Source organism: Trachurus japonicus, chromosome 13, assembly GCF_045865225.1.
Source record: "Trachurus japonicus isolate A0001 chromosome 13, Traja_1.0".
In the NCBI taxonomy this organism is placed as follows: Eukaryota; Metazoa; Chordata; class Actinopteri; order Carangiformes; family Carangidae; genus Trachurus; species Trachurus japonicus.
Window position 1 is genome coordinate 17,424,416 of NC_140919.1, and position 20,347 is coordinate 17,444,762.

Here is a 20,347-nt window from a genome sequence, read left to right on the forward strand (position 1 = left end):
TATTTATTTGCCTCCAGATAAAATCAGTGACGGTGTTATGGTGAGAGTCTGACCCCTGCTGTTCTGGAAGGGGAAGTGAATTGTCAATAAGAGACACAACTTTACAAATTATTGTTTATTTTGCTTCATATATTGATCTGTCTTTTTTTTTCTTTCTTTCTTTCAGCATGAACTTGAAACAAACATCAGTGACAAATGGCTATACTGTGGTACAAGACAAGAGAAAAACCAAATATACAGTATAAGACCACGAAAAAATACACATTCTCGTAAACATCAGAGAAAAACAACGACGAAAAAATCAAATAAAAAAATACAGAATGAAAAAGTAAACCAAAAAAACAAACAAAAAATGGTAAAAGGTAAAAGATACAAAACTCAACATGCCAGGAGGGAACAAGGCGTCAGTGTTTCAGATAAAATCCCCACTTCCTGTCATCACACAGTCGTTAAAAAAAAAAAAAAACAACGAAAAAATCACCCAAAGCAAAATGCTGACGCTTCAGAAGAATAAACCATTCATCAATACATCAATCAATAAACCAAACAACTGTGACATAGAGAGTCGTCCCTGTCCAAGGGACCGGGAAAGGTGATGGTATTTAGGATGAGGGGGGAGGGTGGGGGTGAGGTGGTGAGGCGTTTAAGGTACGGCAGTGAAGGAAAGTGCTGATCAGTTTCCCCGTTTTACAGGGACATGAAGGTTTCACCTGGTAACTCATCATCATCGCTCACTCACCCGGGCTTCGTTGTTATTATTTTATCACAATATTAATTGAAATATCAGATAATTTCATGTCGAGCCACAGACAGAGTTCAGGATGAGTTACCGAGCACATGAAAAAAAAATCAACGCCCATCATCGCCCATGTTCATAGTGACGAGTGAAATCTGTTAAATCTGTACCTGCCCGACATAAACCTACTATATAAGAGACACAGAGAGAGACAAACGGGCTGTACGGAGGAAAACTAGCGCCAGAATTAACAATGAAGTCTGTGTTTGATGTAAAACAGATTTTCATGAGCTGAAAACTAAGATTATAAACTGTATAGCAAATTTATATTGTATAAATTTAGACATAAAGATTCACATTGTTTTCTCTCTCAACAACAAAACCTGTGTTTAGAGGCAACAAAAAACAAAACAACACAACTTCTACATGTATTTTGAAGTGTCACTGTGTTGTATCTGCAATGTACCAATAGAAATTGAGAGATTATTTGCACTTTAGTGATAACAACATCAATATTTGGATGAAAAACTATGAAAGAAATACTAAAAATAAACAAAAATGTATGTTATGTAAAGTTTTCAGTACATTTAATTTTCATAACAATTTTCTACAGTTTCGACATTCAATCTGAGATTCATGCACAAATGTGAATTCACTTTAGTTGAAAATGCACAGTTTTTTGCACTTTACGAAAGTTCCTTTAAGTTTGTAATTTGCAGTTGAATAACTTCGACACTTATTTTCCTCCGTACGTTTCTCTCTGATCGTTCACATTTGACGAACTTGTGCAGTTTAACGGGGACGAATGTGCAGCTCTGCTTTTACAGAGCGTCATCACACACTGACACGAGCTCCTGAGCTGAGAGACTGACTGAAAGACTCGGCCGCTCCGTCCGTGCACTTGAAGGCAACATACCGAACATGTGGAGCAACAAGTTTCCTACAAAAATAACAACATCTTTTTTTTTTTCTTCTTCTTCTTCCTATCCATGTTCTCTGAGTTTACAAATCTACATCCGAAGCATCTGAGGTTTTACATTCTCTGCATCATGCACCACTAGGAAGCAGCCATGCGCGCTGGCGTTTACGATACAATGTGGGGTGGGTGGGGGTCGGGGCGGGGGGTCAGGCCATTCAGAAATACACCATAACCGAGGTCCATGTAAAGAGTGTAAAGTGCATCACGTGCCATTCATTTCTCACTTGAGTTTCATTCGCTGGGCGCCTCTGGTGGCGGCGGAGTCTCGTCTCTCAGCTCGGTCAGTGAACGCCTCATGACGGGTTTGTGGGCGGGTTGATGGGCGGATGAAAGTGATGGATAGAAAGATAGATAGATAGATAGATAGATATAGACAGAAGGAGGGAGGGGGAGGGGGGGGGGCTGGGTGTGCCACATCCTGCCTGAATCCACTCCTCCCATCATCTGCGCACACAGAGAGGCACTCGGAGGCTCTTTGGAAAGCGCCTCTGCCACGAGCAAAAAAAAAATGTCAGAGGAGAAAAAAAACGTTTTGTTTTAATCACAAATCGTCTTCTCCTCTCTCTTTTACTCTCTAAAACTGTTGTTTTCTCAGAAACTGGAGGGACTGTTTCTTTTTTTTTCTTCTTCTTTTCGCAGCCTGCTACCTTCAAACTACGTAAAATGTCCCTTTATGTCTGTACAGAGGTTATGTTCAAGTTCAAGTTGGTGCAGAATTAAAACACTGAAACTGACAAAAGAGCAAAATAGTAGTCGGACTGATTCTTTGGAAAAAAATCCTGATGGCAATTTGTTGTGGTTGTTATTTGTGGTATAAAAAAAAGAAGAAAAAAAAGAAGACGTAAAACCACTTTTAAAGCAAAAAACAAAAACAAAAAATAACACGTCTCTGTAATTAACTAGCACCCTTTGTGTTTTTTTGATTTTTTTTTCAATCAATACAGTCCAGTAAATGTACACATACTTGTCTGTCTGTGTGTGATTGTGTGTCAACGTGTCGCCCCGAGCTCTTATTGCTACAACGAACCTAAACTGCAAAACTCAAATCTGTGTGTGTGTGTGTAACATCTAAAAACACATAGTAACACAGGATGCTCTACGCACACACACACCCTCCTCCTTGTCGTCTAGGTGACCATATTGCAATAAATACATCTGAGGAACAAACAAAAGAGTGAAACTGTGATAAAAAGGAACCAGCGCCGGCTTCATGCAGTGTAGTTTATCACACACCAGAGATCACTGCATTATGTAACACACACACACACACACACATATATACACACACACGTTGGCAGAGATGCTGCTGCAGTGTGTGTGTGTGTGTGTTTTCTTTTCTTTTTTTTATCTCTGAGAGGATATTAAAGTCCACAGCTCTCTGCTGTATGAACTTAGATCAGGTGTTTCTTACTGTAACAGCTCAATACTGTCTGTTTGTCTCCTCGCTTCCCATTGGCTGGTACCTTCTTCTTTGTCTTCTTCGGTGTGTGTGTGTTTTTCTTCTTTTTTCAAAAGTGCGACTGGCGGAGGAGAGCGAGCCAGTCGACCGTCAGTGGCACATGTAGCAGTGAGATTTAAAAAAACAAAATAAAAACATTAAAAGAAACCAGAGTGAAGAAGAGGAGTCATCTGGGTAGAAATAAAAAATAATAATCCCAAGTCCTTTTCCTCTTCTTCCTCTTTCTTCCATTTAGTCTGTTTCTCCTCTTTAATGTCGAGATGCAGTCGAAGGGAGGAAGACGAGAGGGTGGAGAGTATCTGTGTGTGTGTGTGTGTGTGTGTGTGTGTCACTCAACAGATGAAGGAGGTGATACTGAAGTGTCACAGTCATGTTCAGTCCAATGGTAAACATATGGCAGTGTAATGGTGTGTGTGTGTGTGTGTGGGGAATGTACTGAGAGGTGGTGGATGTGTTTAAGTCTCACACACAGACGTCCTCCACCTCCATCACTCTCCTCCTCCTCCTCCTCTTCTTCCTCCTCCTCCTCCTCCTCCGTCTTATTTGGTGTCGGCCTCTCCTCTTTCCGTCTCTCTCTCTCTCTCTCTCTAGACGGAGGCCTCAGGTTTGCTACCGTTGTTGATCTGCATGTAGATCTTCGGGTCCTCGTCGCGCTCGTCCCTGAGGCGCTGCAGGTGGCGGCTGTGCCACAGCAGGTAGAGGGGGAGGCAGAATCCCAGCATGCTCAGCACCAGCAGGCCCACGTTCACCTGGGGAGGGGAGGGACGACATCAGAGTTAACCCTCAGATCAATGTTAAACCTTAGATCCTCCCCGAACCATTTTTGGACGTTTTTGCCTTTTTTAATTTTATTTGCAGATTATTTTGCTATAAAATCATCATATTACAATATTTATTTCTACTTTTTTTTGCTCAGATCTTTTTAACCACTTCAGCGCTGCTCAGAAACACCAAATAATCAAAAACTTTCAGGACTTTAACCCTTTAAATGCCAGTTTGAATATGTGCTGCTGCTCGTTTCATAAAAAAACAACACAAAATGTGAGATATTTTTGGTATTGCAGTTGATAAGAGTCTTGGATTCATCAAAAGGTATAGCAACAACATGTATGTTATTGCATTTGTATTTTTATGTGCTATCATTGGAGTTTTCATCTTTTACCCCTTTTGTCACCCTCAAGATAAAAATGGACATGCAGAAAAACTGGTATAAAATCATCATATTTTAATATTTTTTTCTACTTTTTTTGCTCAGATTTCTTAAACCACTTCAGCTCTGCTCAGAAACACCAAATAATCAATAACTTTCAGGACTTTAACCCTTTAATGCCAGTTTGAATATGTGCTGCTGCTCATTTTATTAAAAAACTACACAAAATATGAGATATTTTTTTATAAAATGAATTGTAGGGGGTTCTGGTATTGCTGTTGATTAGAGTCTTAGCAACAACATTTATCTGCTATAAAACTCCTATAAAATCATCATATATCAATATGTTTTTTTGCTCAGATTTGTCAAGGTGAATTAAATCCTCCAAAAACTCTTTAAAATGTGAGTTGATGTGTTGATGTGTGTGTTCGTACCCAGAGCGGGTCGCCCTCCAGCGGCCCCACCATGGCCATGAAGAGCGGCTGCTGCAGCAGCGCGAACAGAGCGCTGATCAGAGACTGCATCCCGGTCAGGCTGCCGAACTGAGAGGACGGGTACCTGCAGGGGACAAACAATATCACTGGTGAGATGAAGGGTTAACGCCAACTGAAGCAACAGACATATGAAATGAAATACTTTGATGTGACACATTCAGTATAATAAGCTGATAAATTATTCTCTCTATAAATTCTCTGGATATATGAAGATGTCATGAAAGATTGAAATTTGTACAGATCATTTTATTTCTATTATTGAATCTTATTGTATTCACTTATATTAATTAATGTGTCTGTTGTTGCAAACTCTTAATTTTTTTCATGTAAAACATTTTAGGCTGAAATTATAATAATAAATAATAAATATGTCAAGAGCTTAATTTCAATTTTGAAATAATGTATGCTTGTATGTTTTTCTTTTTGATTTCAAACATACACGTCCATCAATTATATTTACACCCATCCATCCATCAATGATTTTTAATATTAACATTAATAATGTGAAGAATTATTTTCTTATTTCTAATGTTTTGACCAGATTTTGCTTTTAAATTTGTTTTAACGTGTGGAAAAGGCCGCTTCCTGTTTCCTCCCTTACTGAATATAGTGAAACAGGCTGAAGGTGCTATATTCAGGTGTCCACTTACTTTTGCCTCTAGGTTATTAAAATATATCTATTTATATTGTAGGTTATTATGATATTATGTAGCATCATTTGCAGTGTATTTTTATGCCGTCACACTTTGCACACTTACACAGCAGCGTAGAGGCCTCCGACTGCAGAGTGGATGAAGCCTCTGACGATGGTGTGGAGGATGAACGACAGAATCTGAATAGAAGAGGAGGAAACAGAAACAGAAATGTTCATTAGACATCGTGGTGTTCGGTTCTCGTCCTCACAACGGAAGGAAACAACTTTCACACCTTCAGATAAAATGAATTTCAGCTCCAGTTAAAAAAAAAGAAAAAAACCCCCCAAAAAACACAACATAACACGCAGTTCCTCCTCAAGCCACTAGGTGTCAGCGCAGCACTGAGAAATCCTGCAGCTGCATTGCCATGTGAACGCCTCGTCCTGTTTGAACATCATGTACATCTCAGCCGCCGCTCTGCAGTGCTCGCCCAGACTCACTCAGGGGGCAACAGCAGCACGTGCTGGGGAGTGTCCCCCCCCCTCCTCCTCCCCCCTCCCTTACTCCTCCCCTCCCGCCTCCCAAAATATAAAAAAAACACAACTTATTGAATAGAAACCGATGTGTTTCTTCTCTTTGCTCACCTGCAGCGTCAGGTCGCGGATGATGCAGGTGACTCCGAAGCCGACCAGGAGCAGGTTGGTGAAGATGAAGGCTCTGGTGGCGTTGATGATCTTCTGGATCTGTTTGCTGGGGCGACGGGGCTGACCGGGCTCCCTGAACACACACACACACACACACACACAGGAGAGGAAAACAGAGTCAGACTCAATGCACAGTAAACACACACTTCACACAGCAGAGGATACAATCACTGTGTTTACATTTACTTCAGTATCCCGGTTATGATCGGGGTTTTTGAGTATCCTGTTTTTGTGTTTGAGCGTGTTAACATCATATCCCGATTTCAGAAACCCAGATACTGGTATTCATCAGATTAATAACCGGGTTTCTTCTCTGTGTGCATTTAAACGCAGTCCCCTGGATATGATGATAAACAGGATATTGCTCGTAACCGGGATACTCAAGTCCATGTAAACACACTCAGGTTTTTAGACAGTCAGAGTGTAGGAGCTTTTTTTTATTGTTATTATTTAGTTGCTGGTTTGATATAGTCTGATTATTCTCAAAATTTGATTTCATTATAATCACATTTTTGCGTTTTTGTATTTTGTTTCCTAATTTGAGAAGAGCTGAAGCAGGTAAGGGACCAGAATGCACCTGGGTGGGTTTATAGTTTTTATTATTTTATTATTTTTTATGTGTGCGTCCTGAAAATGAACCAGTGTGTATATATTTGCATATGCAAATGTGTAAATGTGTAAATGTGTGGTTGTGCGTGTGTTTGTGTGTTCGCCCTCACCTCTTGACGCTCTTGTCGTTGTCGTCCTCACATTCCTTCAGCTTCCAGTCCATGACGTAGCCGATCACAGGGGACGTGATCAGACACAGGAGCTGCAGGACGCCGAAGATGGACGTGTAGACGCTCACTGAGAGAGGACAGACGACAGGATGAAAGTTATTATGTTGTTGTTTTATTTACAGGTTTTGGATGGAGAGGGAGAGTTTGGAGGGAAACACACACACACACACACACACACACACACACACACATAAACACACACAGACAGACACACACACACTGACAGGGAAACGGTCACAACAGGTTTCCATTCTCCCACAGAGACAAGACAGGAGCAGCTGAGGGGAGGAGGTGATGAGTGAGGGAGGTTTGATCTTCGGCCTGAGGTTTCTTACCCACTTGCATCCTCTCCACTGCAGCAGCAGCAGCAGCAGCAGGAAGCAGCATGACAGGAGAAAAGGAAAGAAAAGAGAGACAGAGAGAGAGAGAGAGAGAGAGAGAGAGAACGACGGAGAAGGAAGAGACGGAGCTGGAGTTAACAACGAGCCGTGATGAGCAGGAAGCAGCAGAGGGACGATTGTTAAGTGTCAGTCCAAGAACAAGAAGAAGAACAAGAAGAAGCATAGATATATACACGTAGATGCCGCATTCGGGCTTGTCAGCGTACGTCAACACGGCCGCCATCTTGGTCCGGGGTTTCTGGCCATAGACATACGTCTGACAAGCAGTCAGACCCGGTCAGACCCTTGTAGAACAAATTTCAGTGTATGTGGGTGTGTGTCTGAGTATCTAAGTGTATGTTTAATAGCCTACATAAAAAAAAAAGATTTTTATGTTGTTGTATCATAAATATATGTCTGACATTTATAATAAACCAAACGCCTTGAAAACTGGTTGAATATTCAGTGAGTTATGGCGATTTTAATGGTTGATAGACCTCTGCCTCTGTTGACTAATGCAGACACAGCTTTGCCCTGACCAAGATGGCGGTCACGTTGACGCATCGTTCCAATGGACAGCAGTGTCAGAGGCGGCATTTATGTGTATATAACTATGAAGAAGAAGAACAAGGAGAAGGAGAAGAACAAGAAGAAGACGTAAACACTCGATGCTACATCAGGCGGCTGGTCCTGACTCCTCTCACCTGTGTCCAGGTTTCCCTCGGTCAGAGACTCCAGGATGGTGTTCATGGCTCCCATGTAGAAGATGAGGCGGAGCTGCGTCACACACATGGTGATGAGGCTGAGCAGGAAGATCGGACTGAAGATGCTCTTCATGAATGACTGAGCTGCAGAGAGACGACACAGAGAGAGAGTCAGAAGGACCAAAGAAAAGACAGAGGGCGGCTTCTCATGAAATATCACAACGATGATCCCTGTTGCTTCTGTTTATATCCGACACGGGAAGGTTGTTTTGCATCATTGAGATAAAAGGTTACCAATGGCTATGGAACAACATTTGGTCGAAAACGTCCACATTAAGACGTCAAACGTGTTTGATGACAGAAAATAACGACTTTAAACAACAATTTATGTAAAAATGACCTTACGCTTCAATTTCTAAGATCTACAGGAGTTTCAATTAGGGTGATACCACAAAACCTGGAGGGAAACTTACAGAGCCAGAGAGAGAGAAACTTTTTCTGTCCAAAAAGTCCCAACTCAACTGAACTCACCTATAAATTTACTGGGAAACAATATTAATTTCCACCACCATTCAAAATGACTTGTACAAATGGACTGTTCCAGATACTTAGTCCCAGTTGTTTATTGTTTTTTGGGTTTGAGGACAGTGTGCACTTGCATTTATCATTTAGAAAAATTAAAAGATGTGTGCACCAGATTTAGCTTATTCCCATCTGTAGTCCTAAAGTGTGTATAAAACCATCTGTAGTCCTAAAGTGTGTATAAAACACCTGAGTGCAACAAAGACAAACATACAGGTAAACGTGGCCTCGGCCTGTTGGTCCGTTTACACCAACAAACAGCCTGAAGCTTCCTGTCCAAACACCTGAAGACGTTCAACATTGTATTTTGTTTACAGACGTTGTTTTCTGTCGTCATAAGAACAAATTTGACATTTCGTCAAACGTTAGGCTAGTCGTCAGAATGTGCACCCTCAGCGATCTGTACATTAGCTTTGTCGTTCAGTTACATAATGTTCCCAATGCAAACATGAGGGGGAAGCTCCAGTTCCCCTCTAACCTGTTATCAGGCAGCAGGTTGTACATTAATAGGACTCAGATATAGCCTATGTGAGGTTTCCCCCCAGATAAGGATAAACCAGTGCAGAAACATTGGTTTTATTTTTCTGGGTCAGATCAGTAGCTAAATCAGTGCTGAATATGAACAACATAGAAAACACAGTGTTAAAGAGGCAGCAAGTACAACTTCAGAGTGAAATGATGGAGCAGATGTTGCCTCAGAGACCTCCACATCTGAACAGAAAACATGCTGAGGTTGCACATTTCTTCCTGTTTTGCAATTTCATGACCTCGTCAGCGCAGCACAGACGAGTCCTCACGTGTCTGTGATCCTATGTTTTCTCTACATTTAAAAACTCTCTTTTCTATACGATGGAAAATACGTGTTAACCTGCACGAGAAGCCGCTATTCAAAGAGTAGTAGAAGGAGAAGAGGTGGTTTCTGGGTAAGGAGTTGATCATTAATCAAAGCTGTGTGTGTGAATACAAATGGAAAATGGACCCGAGTGTCCATATGGTGACGAGCTGGACAAACCAATTAATGGAGAGTGCACAGACGGAGGAGACGGGTTTATTACCCAGAACAACAGGCATCCACCCACCAGAGGCTTCATTAGAGGGATTGTTTGTCTACAGGTTGAGGTTGATCAGGCATCGTGATGTTTCCACACATTTAGCTGCTGCATAATTATCCGAATCAACTCAGGATGGATACAGGAGATATAAAAATGTGTATTCACTTTCATAACTTGTGTGTATTCCTGCCTGTGAACAAAACAAAACAAAACAAAACTGTATGAGGCTGAAAGTATGCTGCTATCTTAATGCTAACCATGCTAACAAGCTGATTAGCATGTTAATATTTAGCTAGTAGATTAATAAAATGTGTCAATGAATCGATACATAACATGTGTATCAATAGCCTATATTAATACACATTGATACATATCGATGTGTATCAATACATTTAATTGCATTAGGCTACATGTCAATTTGTCCCATGTTAGCTCTGCATAGCTTTAGCTTCTAACACTTGTTGCTCAGGGAAACATGGAGTTTCTAGTAGCCTACCGTAGTTGCCGTGACGACACAAAACAACAATGATTTCAAAATAGCACAAAATATGAAGAAAAACATTGATAAATAATCAATTGTTTATTTTTTTGGACAAATCTTGCTTCATATTGAATTAAATATTGTGTAGCCTACTGATTTATTTATTTGTTTTCTTTGGATAATGTTCAAATTATTGTGTAAAAATAAGCTAATCCTTTTATCTCCCTTTGAAAGACTGATATAACAGTGCAGTGATTGTAGGATTTTTCCTTTGTTCAATAAAATATATTTGATTAAAAAAAAAAAAAACAATCAATTTCAAAAACCAGATCCTCGCTGACCGTCTGCAGTTTAACGACCACACACTGTGCTGCCGTGTGTGTGTCTGTGCCGCTGCCGCCACCGCCGAGTGTGTCGGAGCAGGAAAAACAACATTTGTGTTTTATTGGTGATAAAATAATAAAAGTAAACAAAGTGAAATGTTCGCAGCTGCCGTCGAAATTAGAGCAACAGGAGCGTGGGAGCAGCCTCGTGTGTTCACAGCGTAATATGGGCCTCTTTAAAGCTCCTGACAGACGGAACATGTCCAGCTGTTAGGAAGCCAACCATGAGCATCCTGACACACACACACACACACACACACACACACACACACACACACACACACACACACACACACACACACACACACACACACACAGACTGACACTTCTAACCCACAACAATGCTCCTCCACAGCTCCCTGCCGACACACCAACACACCTGCTGGGCAGATTTTCCAAGAACTGGGTCCGAACCGATTCCACGGTCCATTTGGGACAAAAGAGGCCGAGACAGACCCCCACCTCACCTCCACTATTACTACCAGTCACCACCAGTCTGTGTGGTGTGAGAGCCAGGAGGGGCCAGAGGAGTCCCGAAAGGAGGTGCTGGCCAGCCGGGGTAACGGAGGTCAGAGCTCAGAGCTCAGTGGCGTGGATGTGGGACAGAGGTAACGGGGTGAATTAGAGCGACGCCACAGGGAGGTGAGTGGATGTGGGTCAGAGGAGCCAGGTGACGCTGCCGAGGCTCCAACCACAAGTTAGAGAGATTTAACACGCAGCGGTGAAGACGATCGAGGACACTGAGCTCTGATGTGTCTTTTTAACGGGAACATGGAAATTTTAATTTAATTTAATTTAATCTAATATTTTACAGTCACACCAAATAAAACCACTTGTGAAAACCTTTAGATGTGAGTTATTGATAGAAATGTCGTGGCAACCAGGTTGGGAAAATATGTATGTCAATTTACACCAATCAGCTGTTTTTATTATTGTCGATTTGAATCTTAATTTGTAGTTTTAATCATTAAAAGCAGTCGCCTGTTTTAACATCATGGCTGATTGGTTTACTGCTTACTTAATTTTCCATTTATTTCTTCTATTTTTATGATTTTCAGCAGCTCCAGGCAGTTTTAGGAGCTAAATCCTCATGTTCACAATCTAGCCAATAACTTTCTAACTCTCTGCTGTTTGGTCCTGGGCAGGTTTCACACACTACACTGAGTTTTTTGTGTTGTTTTTTTCTTTTTTCCACACACACACACACACACACACACACACACACACACACACACACACACACACACACACACACACACACACACACACACACACACACATACACAACAGCTGCTTGTTGAAGCTGGAAATGAGGTTAATGAGAGCGGTTCAAACCAGAAACAGAAAGTTTCTGAGTCAGGAAACGACTCTTTGAGGAGTTCACATGACACTATTTCACTTTACAGTAAAGATTTAAACTAAAAAACTGATCTATTGACAAATATTATGAAAAAACAAACCTTTAAAGATCATTTCATAACCTGCTGTTATAGTTTTTCTTCTCATTATGTTTTTATGTTTTAACCGTCTTAGCTTCTGTTTGTCCATCGTGGGTCACGATTCATTCACAGCAACGACCAACCTGACTAGCGTTGGGCACGTTACATTTGAAAAGTAATAATTAGTTATAGTTTCTAGTTACTTTCCCCAAAAAGTAACTGTGTTAGTAACTGAATTACTACATTATAAAAGTAACCAATTACTAGGAAAAGTAACTATTGTATTATTTTTTTTATAAAATGCTCAAATATGTCAAATTTCTTTTCTATTTCATTACTCATTACTGAAAAAAGTAGTGCTGATAATAAGCCACGCATGAGCCTACACCTTTTTGGTCCATGTTTTACTGACCAATCAATGCACTATACCACAGGATGAGTTTTTCTTAATTGACCAGATAAACTTAAACTTAAACTCAAACTCAAACTCAAACTCAAACAGACGGGTTTAAGAGACGCTTGGATGAATATTTATAATCTGACACGAGTGGTGACGACAAATACTGAGAGTGTTGTTCGAAGACTGAATCATCTGAGTCTGTGGATTTCTTTAATGTTGTTTCGTGTTGCGTTCACTTACTCTCCTCCTGGCCGGGACACTTGACCTCCAGGTCGACGGTGGACAGGCACAGCTTGTTGGCCTCCTGCGTGGCCAGGTCTTTGGTCGCCGGGTGCTGCTGCTGCTTCATGGAGTTGCCGACGCTGAGGCGGCGCCCCACGGTGGTCACCTGCCGGTAGAACTGCTTCCCGGTGATCTTGTGGTCGAAGCCCAGCCAGCTGAACTTGATCTTCACCCTGAACGTCACGTCGAGAAAAAACAGAGAGGAGAGATTCAGCCAGGTGAAGGAGAGAAGAGCCGAGCGATCGTCTGGTTTTAAGGTCTTTCCTGTCTGAGGGGCTCCGCTGCATTACACTGGGATTTACTGTGTGTGTGTGTGTGTGTGTGTGTGTGTGTGTGTGTGTGTGTGTGTGTGTGTGTGTGTGTGTGTGTGTGTGTGATCTCTGTGGAGAATCCGGGATCAGTCCAGAATCCCAGTTCAGGAAGTATAATCTCAGATTCGCTAACTGCATTACTATGGCTGCTTAAGTGTGTATGTGTGTGTGTGTGTATCTTACGTGTAGTCCATGTCCTCGGGGCCGGGGAACGGCTCCAGGGGCCAGTTGACGAAGCAGTTGAGGAAGACGAGGCAGGCGCAGCCGGCCCAGATCACCAGGATGGTGATTAAGGCGGCGCCGAGGTCGTAGATGACCTGCAGGTTCAAAACACCACACGTCAGCATCATCATCGTCATCAGGAAGCATCAGTGGCGGCGGCGGTGTGTTAATGTGTCAACTCACCTTGATGCCGGGGAAGGTGACGGCGGAGGAGGCGTAGGAGCCGATCATCAGGGAGATGAAGGTCGACCTCAGGTCTCCGAACATGGTCGGCAACTGTGGAGACACAAGAGCGAGTTTAATATAAACTTAAGGCGGAGAGCTTTTTGTCTTGTCTCGTCTGCTCCTCTGAAGTTGTTATATTTTATCTATTTGCATGTGTTGTTTCTTCAGTTACAGTGTGTTGAGCTCTCAGGGCCACCGCACAAAAGGAAACAAGAAAATCATGACAAGAACAAACAACAGTAAAGCAACATGACAACAACAATAAAAAAAACAAGGTCAAAAAACATTTGATAAAGCTGAAAGCAGCACAAACAGAGACCGAAACTAATGAATGAAATTAGGTCAAAATCAGAAACTCCATCTCTTTGCCAGATTTTCTGCAGGAAAAACACAGTTTGTCCTGTTTGTTTGTTTGTTTGTTTGTGGAGAGCAGCTGTTGTTCTGTGACATCACTGCCACACACACATATAAACACATGATGTTTACAGATTCATTGAAATCACATCTCAGCCTCGGCTTCGGCGTTATTATTACGGCATCTGAACATGATTTAAAATCGTGGTGAAACAGAGTTGGCCCCCGAGGCCTGAAGGAGGAAAAATCAATTATCCACTTTCCAACGTGACGAAACGCTAAAGCTCAGAGAGCGGTCCGGTCATGAGGGAGCTCCTCAGATTTCACATGGAAAATAAAAAGTCTATCAAGTGACGGAACAAAGATGTGAAGACCAGAAGGAAGTGATTCCAGCTCAGATAAACAACTCACGCCTGTTTATCCTCCTTCAAATTAAAAGTCTAACTCAGTAGAATCAAGAAATTGATGCAACCATGTTAAGCATTTCTGCAGCCTTTTATCTATGTTTTATCATTTGCTGTTATTCTATAATTTGAGCATTATCTTGCATACTGATCATTTCTTCTTTATCTTTAGCCTCTGAAACCAACGAGAGTTCACTCAGAGTAACAACGCTTCACCCTGCTGCTCTACATGTTATTGGCTATTGATAGGCATGCGACCACAGCGCTGCTGCTGCTGCTGCAGGGTGTTTCTCACTGTGTTTGAAGCAGTGCAGAGACAGAACGAGAGAGGGAGAGTGAGAGAGAGACATAGAGAGATATGGAGACTGGTCTTGCATAATGAAACTCTCAACCCGAGACGAGAAGAGCACACGCTGTTCTTAACCGGGCTACTTCAAACTGTAAACAGACCTCTGCAGGAAGTCACAAACAAAGCTGCAGCTCAGAGGACGGAGAGAGAGAGAGAGAGAGCAACATGTGGCTCAGAGGTTCATCACTGGTGTTAAAGGGATAGTTCAACATTTTGCCAAAATGTTGAACTCTTAGGAGTAGGTTTGTTAGCTTTAATTGTCGGTGCAAGCTATTTTTAGAACGGCGGAGCAGAGCCGCGAGCTTCTCAGAGCTACACTACGGAGGCTCATGGGATTTCTTGGTTTCCCTCATCGAACTCATCAAATACACAATCTCCAAAACGCTGTGGTGGACAAGTTGTGACCTGCACATTCACCACGCTATGAAATAATAAGCGTTAGGAGACAGAGTTGTTTTAGAGGTAAATTCATGCAAAACCTCTGATGTGCGTTCTGTCGGAGACAGTTTTTCATCAAGCAGTCTCTGAATTTACCACTAAAACAACTCTGTCTGGTAACGTTCTGTTATTATCTCATAGCGTGGTGAATGTGCAGGTCACAACTTGTCCACCACAGAGTTTTGGAGTTGTTGGATTGTGTATTTGAAGAGTTTGATGAGGGAAACCAAGAAATCCCATCAGCCTCCGTAGCGTAGCTCTGAGCAGCGAACGGCTCTGCTCCGCTGTTCTAAAAATAGCTTGCACCAACAATTAAAGGTAACGAATCTACTGCTATGACTATAGGGATTATGGCAATGGGCCAAAAATGTTGAACTATCCCTTTAAACTGGTGCCATCTGGAGAACGGAGGTTGAACATGGTGAGAGTCGTGGGGGGGTGGGGATCTGCTGTTGTATTATTGTCTTTATTATTATTATTATTATTATGACTGTGGGTCATAGCTGCTGAGAACTCCCTCTCATTGTCCTCGTGTGTCCGTCCTGCCTCTGTTTTCACCGCGGGGGGGCAGCTTGTTAGTGGGATGGTTGAACCCTCTCACCCCAAACAAACGGATTAATTAGACCAAAGGTGAGCGAAACCATCCCACCCCACCCCACTGTTTCCCCGGAGCGTCAGTGGAGCAGAAGAACCCGGTTATGACACTTTTACAGGAGACGTCTCGCTGACGACGCCGGGGGTCAGGTGGACGACCTTTGGCCCAGTTTCATGGAGAAGACGAGAGAGGAAACACGGTCGGACCAGCTCAGCAGAAGTCGGCGCTCAGCTTGGTCATGGCGTGACACGACACGCAGAGGTCGACTCATGAGATCTGTGCAGCGTCAACAGGTTCACATCTGTCCACAGCTGCTGCTGCTGCTGCTGTCACTTCCTCATCGTCCAGACTGTGACCATGACGACGCATCAATTTTTAACGTCCAGTCTGTCGTGACGCTATTAATAGAGGAAGTGTGTGAAAGTGGTGACAGAGTGAGGAGGAGGAGGAGGAGGGTGGGGGGGGGTCATGGGCTTTTTATTTACTCCTTATTGGTTACATCGCTTATTTTATACCGGCTGCCTTGAACTCAATGACCTTTCTGCAAACAATCCCACAATGCAATGCACTTCACAGCTGCACAACTCAACTCTGAATTTTGTTTTTTAAATTTTTTGCCATTTATTTTTTAATTGTGTCGTTTTTTGTGTCACTTTTTGTTTTTCAATCAACCACTTTTTGTTTTTCAATCAACCACTTGTTTTCATCTTGTTTCATAATCAATGCATTTTATTTGTCAATTTATGACACTGAAACTGTTTTAATCTGTTTAACTAAACGTTTAAAGTTAATAATAGCTCTGTATTGGATCTCTGTTAAACTGCATTGCTCCTATTCAAAAAGTAAATAAACTAAAAAAAAGCCTCATTTTCATTTCTAAATCCAGATGTTCAGTAAATAATAAAAGGTGAAAAGGTGTTTCCAGCGCTGATAAGTCTGCCTCTCCCCTCCACGGTGGGTGTCACTATAACAGACCCGGTTTGTTTACGTCTATGAATTCGCTCTGGGAGCAGGTTGGTTGATTTGGCAGCGTCTCTGTTGCCCCTGGCGATCACATCACGATCGCAGGTGAGATGGGGGCAACACAACAAAGTCACGTGAACGTTAAAAAACCACAAACCACCCGAGTGAGCAGAACCCACATCCACAGAGCAGCAGGAGGAGGAGGAGGAGGAGGAGGAGGAGGTGTAAGCGTTACTAGATCTGGGTCACAGTCGGCTGCTGAGACCACTGCTTCCCATTAAACAGAGAAAAAAAACTGTCACAAACCAGTTTGGGTGAGTCATGGTGAAAGAGGGAAGTGGGGATTAATGAGTTCAGCAGCAGCAGCAGCAGCATCACGATGAAGTGTGAGTGAGTGAGTTAGTGGGAGGAGCAGAGCAGCTGTCGAGCTTGACGGGCAGCAGATAACAGTGTTTTTGTTGCCGGAGTCAATAACACATCAGTCAAGCGGACAGGTACGTGTGTGTGTGTGTGTGTGTGACTGTTAAACACCAGAGGACAAAGACTCTTGTGCTTGTGCGAACAGACACACAACCCTGAGTGATCACAGTAACTGTACATGGTGACAAACAAGAAAAAAAAAACCCCCAACAACCTCCACACACGTAATTCACGCTCCTGCTGTGAAATATGTGTGAAATGTGGCCGTAAAGGTGATCGCTCTGATAAAACAACACATTTTCTGTCAAGCTCTGGCTCACGAAGGCCATAAAAAACAAAAGAAAAAGAATAAGAAAAGAAAAACCTGAATTATAAGAGATTCTTCATCTACTTCAGCCGCTCTGCAAACCTGTACTTAACTCAACCGTTACTGTTTATGGACCGATTATATGTCGTTAGATGAAAAAGTCAGAGGATCAAGAGAGTCTCATAATTCCTGTGAGGTGTAAACAATTTATCTGTTTTTAGTGTTTTTTTCTAATCATATAATCATATATACCTGAGTTAAACTCTGATCTTTATGGGATGATATGAGATTACAGATGTTTGTTGTGTAAATACAACCTCCAGCTTCCTACCTCATTAAACACAGGCTTTTACAAAACTGCAAACAACTTCGATTAATCTCTTAAAACACAGTCATAAATATGTGTTTATGTGATGTGGGGATGACGAAGGGAAAAAGGTGGAGAGAGATCCTGGGAAGCAATAAGGCCTCTGCTGCCGCTGCCGCATTTACTTTGTTATTGCCTCTTCTCTCAATAGCTCTTTTGTTAGCTCACAGTGTGTCCATGCACAGAGTGGACACACACACACATGCATACACACACACACACACATACAGGGAGATGGGCTCAGTGTTTGGACGGATCTATTTTAGGTTCAGAGCAGTCACCTGGAGATAAGAGATCAGGGTTCAGTTCGTAGCAGCAGGTTGTGCAGGTGCAGAGAGGCGGCAGGTGGTGGTGGTGGTAATGGTGGAGGAAGAGGAGAGGGGGGTGTTGTGTGTTGGCATTTGTTGTAATTACAAAAAGAAAAGAAAAAATAGTAAAAAAAAAATCATCACCCAAGACACAAAGATGCTTTAGCTACTGGAAAAAAAAGAAAAAAGAGCTGATCGTTGTGTTTTGTTTGGCAGCATCAGCAGCAGTTTACTCAGTGTTATGTGGGAACGTTTAACAAAGATTTAAACGTCAAGCATCTAAAATCTCTTGTGGTGTTGTTGCTCTTTTTTTTTGTAGAGAAATGAACCAAAACACTTCAGACAAACCTTTTTGACAAAGACGTTATAAAAAAAAAAAAACACTCCAGCAGCTCTTGGGCCCTGGAGCAACATTAAGTGTTTTTTTAACAGTGTCCCTGGAGTTCCTGGTAAAAGGTCTCTGGCTTGTGAAAAGGTTTTTTTTTTTTAGAAAGAGCAGCAGTGAAGGAGGTTAAAGACTCGAACCTGTTGAACCTTTTGTTACTGTAACTCATGATTCAACACAACACTGCTAATCAGATGATATACTAACATTAAACAGTGGGTAAACACACTCTGCACGTTTCAATCATCATGTTACCACCTCCATTTTTGGCTCCGTTAACCCTTTAACTCAACAGCTACAAATGCTCTTTTCAGTACAGTAAATCATGTCTAACTGCCGCCAGATGTGCAAGTTGAAACACATTCAGCTCTGACTTGATCTTAGATGAGAGGACTGAGTGTTATCAGTTCAGCAAGAAGAGATTTAGTCTTTATAACCTGTGTGTAGAGTTTATGTTCATGCTATTTGAACCTTTTGATAATTAGAAAATGTTGGCATGTTGACACCAAAATGTATAACAGACCAACTAAACATCAGCATGTTACCACTGCTACTGCATATGCTTCCCTAGCATTGCTCCCAACTGCCCCCAAAGTGGAACATTTTGCCCCTAAAATTTGAGTGCATAACATAACAATAAAATAATATTAAAATACAGGAATAGGCTACAGAATAAAAACTAAAAGAGTCTCAACAATAAGAAACGAGAATCAATTTAAAAAGGCCAGACGATAAAAGTGAGTTTGACTGTCTGGATCTAAGTGTTTGTGTCTCTAATGTGTTTAACGATGTTAATATTTTTACTTAAATTTTTTTCCTTCTTGTCAGTGATGGATCTGAACCAAAATAAATTTAAAGTTGATTAAAAGGCTAAATACTGATGTTGTTGTTAAACATTAACATGTTATCATTTCCCATTGTGTGCATGTTAAAGTGCTAACGTAAGCATTTATTTGCTCAGAGGGGCTCGGCACGCTGCTAACGTGACTGTAGAGCCGTAGACTAAATGTCAATATACTGTAAAAACATGTTCGCCCCTGTTTACTTTGAATGTATCTGCATGGGCAAGTTGAAACCTGTCGTTGGCTGAGAACTGAGTGTTCAGGATGAAGACACTGAACCGTGATGTGACCCACTTCTTTATAACAAGTGTATTTACTCAATCTGTCGTCTTTTCAACCGTCCAGTCAACGGTCGGATTTAACTGCTTTTAAAACCTTCCATGGCTTTTAACACTTAAGATTGTTGTGCCATGTTTGTCTTTTATACTGTTGTCCTGGAAATGTTATTATTAGGCTATTGATCTTTAACTTGTTTGTTATTTTATTGTAAAGCTCTCTGGCAAAATATAAAGCAAAATGGCTTTTAACACTTAAAATTGATGTGCCATGTTTACTGTTGGTTTTTATTTTATTGTAAAGCCATTTGGTCACAGTTTGAGCTGTTTTAAAGAGCTATACAAATAAATCTTGATTGATTGATTAATTGGTTGGTTGGTTGGTTTATTGATTGATTGATTGATTGATTGATTGATTGAGTGGTTGGTTGATTGATTGATTGATTGATTGATTGATTGATTGATTGATTGATTGATTGATTGATTGATTGATTGATTGATTGATTGATTGATTGATTGATTGAACTCATCTCTTTTTGTGCTAAGATGTTCAGGAGGTAATATAGCCGACATATTAAAGATGTTTCAGTGAATGAGCTTGAATCTATTTTATCAACACATCACTCCAGTTTAAATTCTCTCCATTGGTTCCCAATTAAGTACAGAATTGATTTTAAGATTTGATTTACTGTATTGTTTTTAAATCTCTTAATGGTGCTGCCCCTCCCTATATTTCTTACATGCTCACTCAGTATACACCAGATGGACGCCTCAGATCTTCATGTAAAGTCTCCAACGTCTCCAACAATATCTTCATTTACATGTAAACTAAAAACATATCTCTTCTCACAAGCTTTTAATTTGTTTTTTTTCCTTTAAACATATTGGCTTTTGTTTTAATATGACACATTGCGTTTATGCTCGTTATATGAAATGTGCTGAG

General features: G+C 41.4%; 1 protein-coding gene across 2 annotated transcripts in view; it reads right to left on the bottom strand.

Annotated features, from left to right (window-relative positions):
- Nucleotides 1-100: 100 nt before the first annotated feature.
- The window catches only part of LOC146975789 (large neutral amino acids transporter small subunit 4-like), a 43,822-nt gene continuing 23,575 nt past the window's right edge, over nt 101-20,347 (bottom strand). The window contains exons 5-14 of one of the 2 annotated variants that reach the window (XM_085795019.1): nt 13,356-13,448; nt 13,134-13,267; nt 12,598-12,812; nt 8,021-8,164; nt 7,272-7,289; nt 6,877-7,003; nt 6,098-6,230; nt 5,577-5,650; nt 4,759-4,882; nt 101-3,923 (exon numbers count right to left, since the gene is read on the bottom strand). In XM_085795019.1, coding sequence (XP_085651145.1) covers nt 3,762-3,923; nt 4,759-4,882; nt 5,577-5,650; nt 6,098-6,230; nt 6,877-7,003; nt 7,272-7,289; nt 8,021-8,164; nt 12,598-12,812; nt 13,134-13,267; nt 13,356-13,448 — 1,224 coding nt within the window. In that variant the 3' untranslated portion in view covers nt 101-3,761. The remainder of the gene's footprint in view (nt 3,924-4,758; nt 4,883-5,576; nt 5,651-6,097; nt 6,231-6,876; nt 7,004-7,271; nt 7,290-8,020; nt 8,165-12,597; nt 12,813-13,133; nt 13,268-13,355; nt 13,449-20,347) is intronic. The other variant, XM_085795020.1, reaches the window with a different exon arrangement.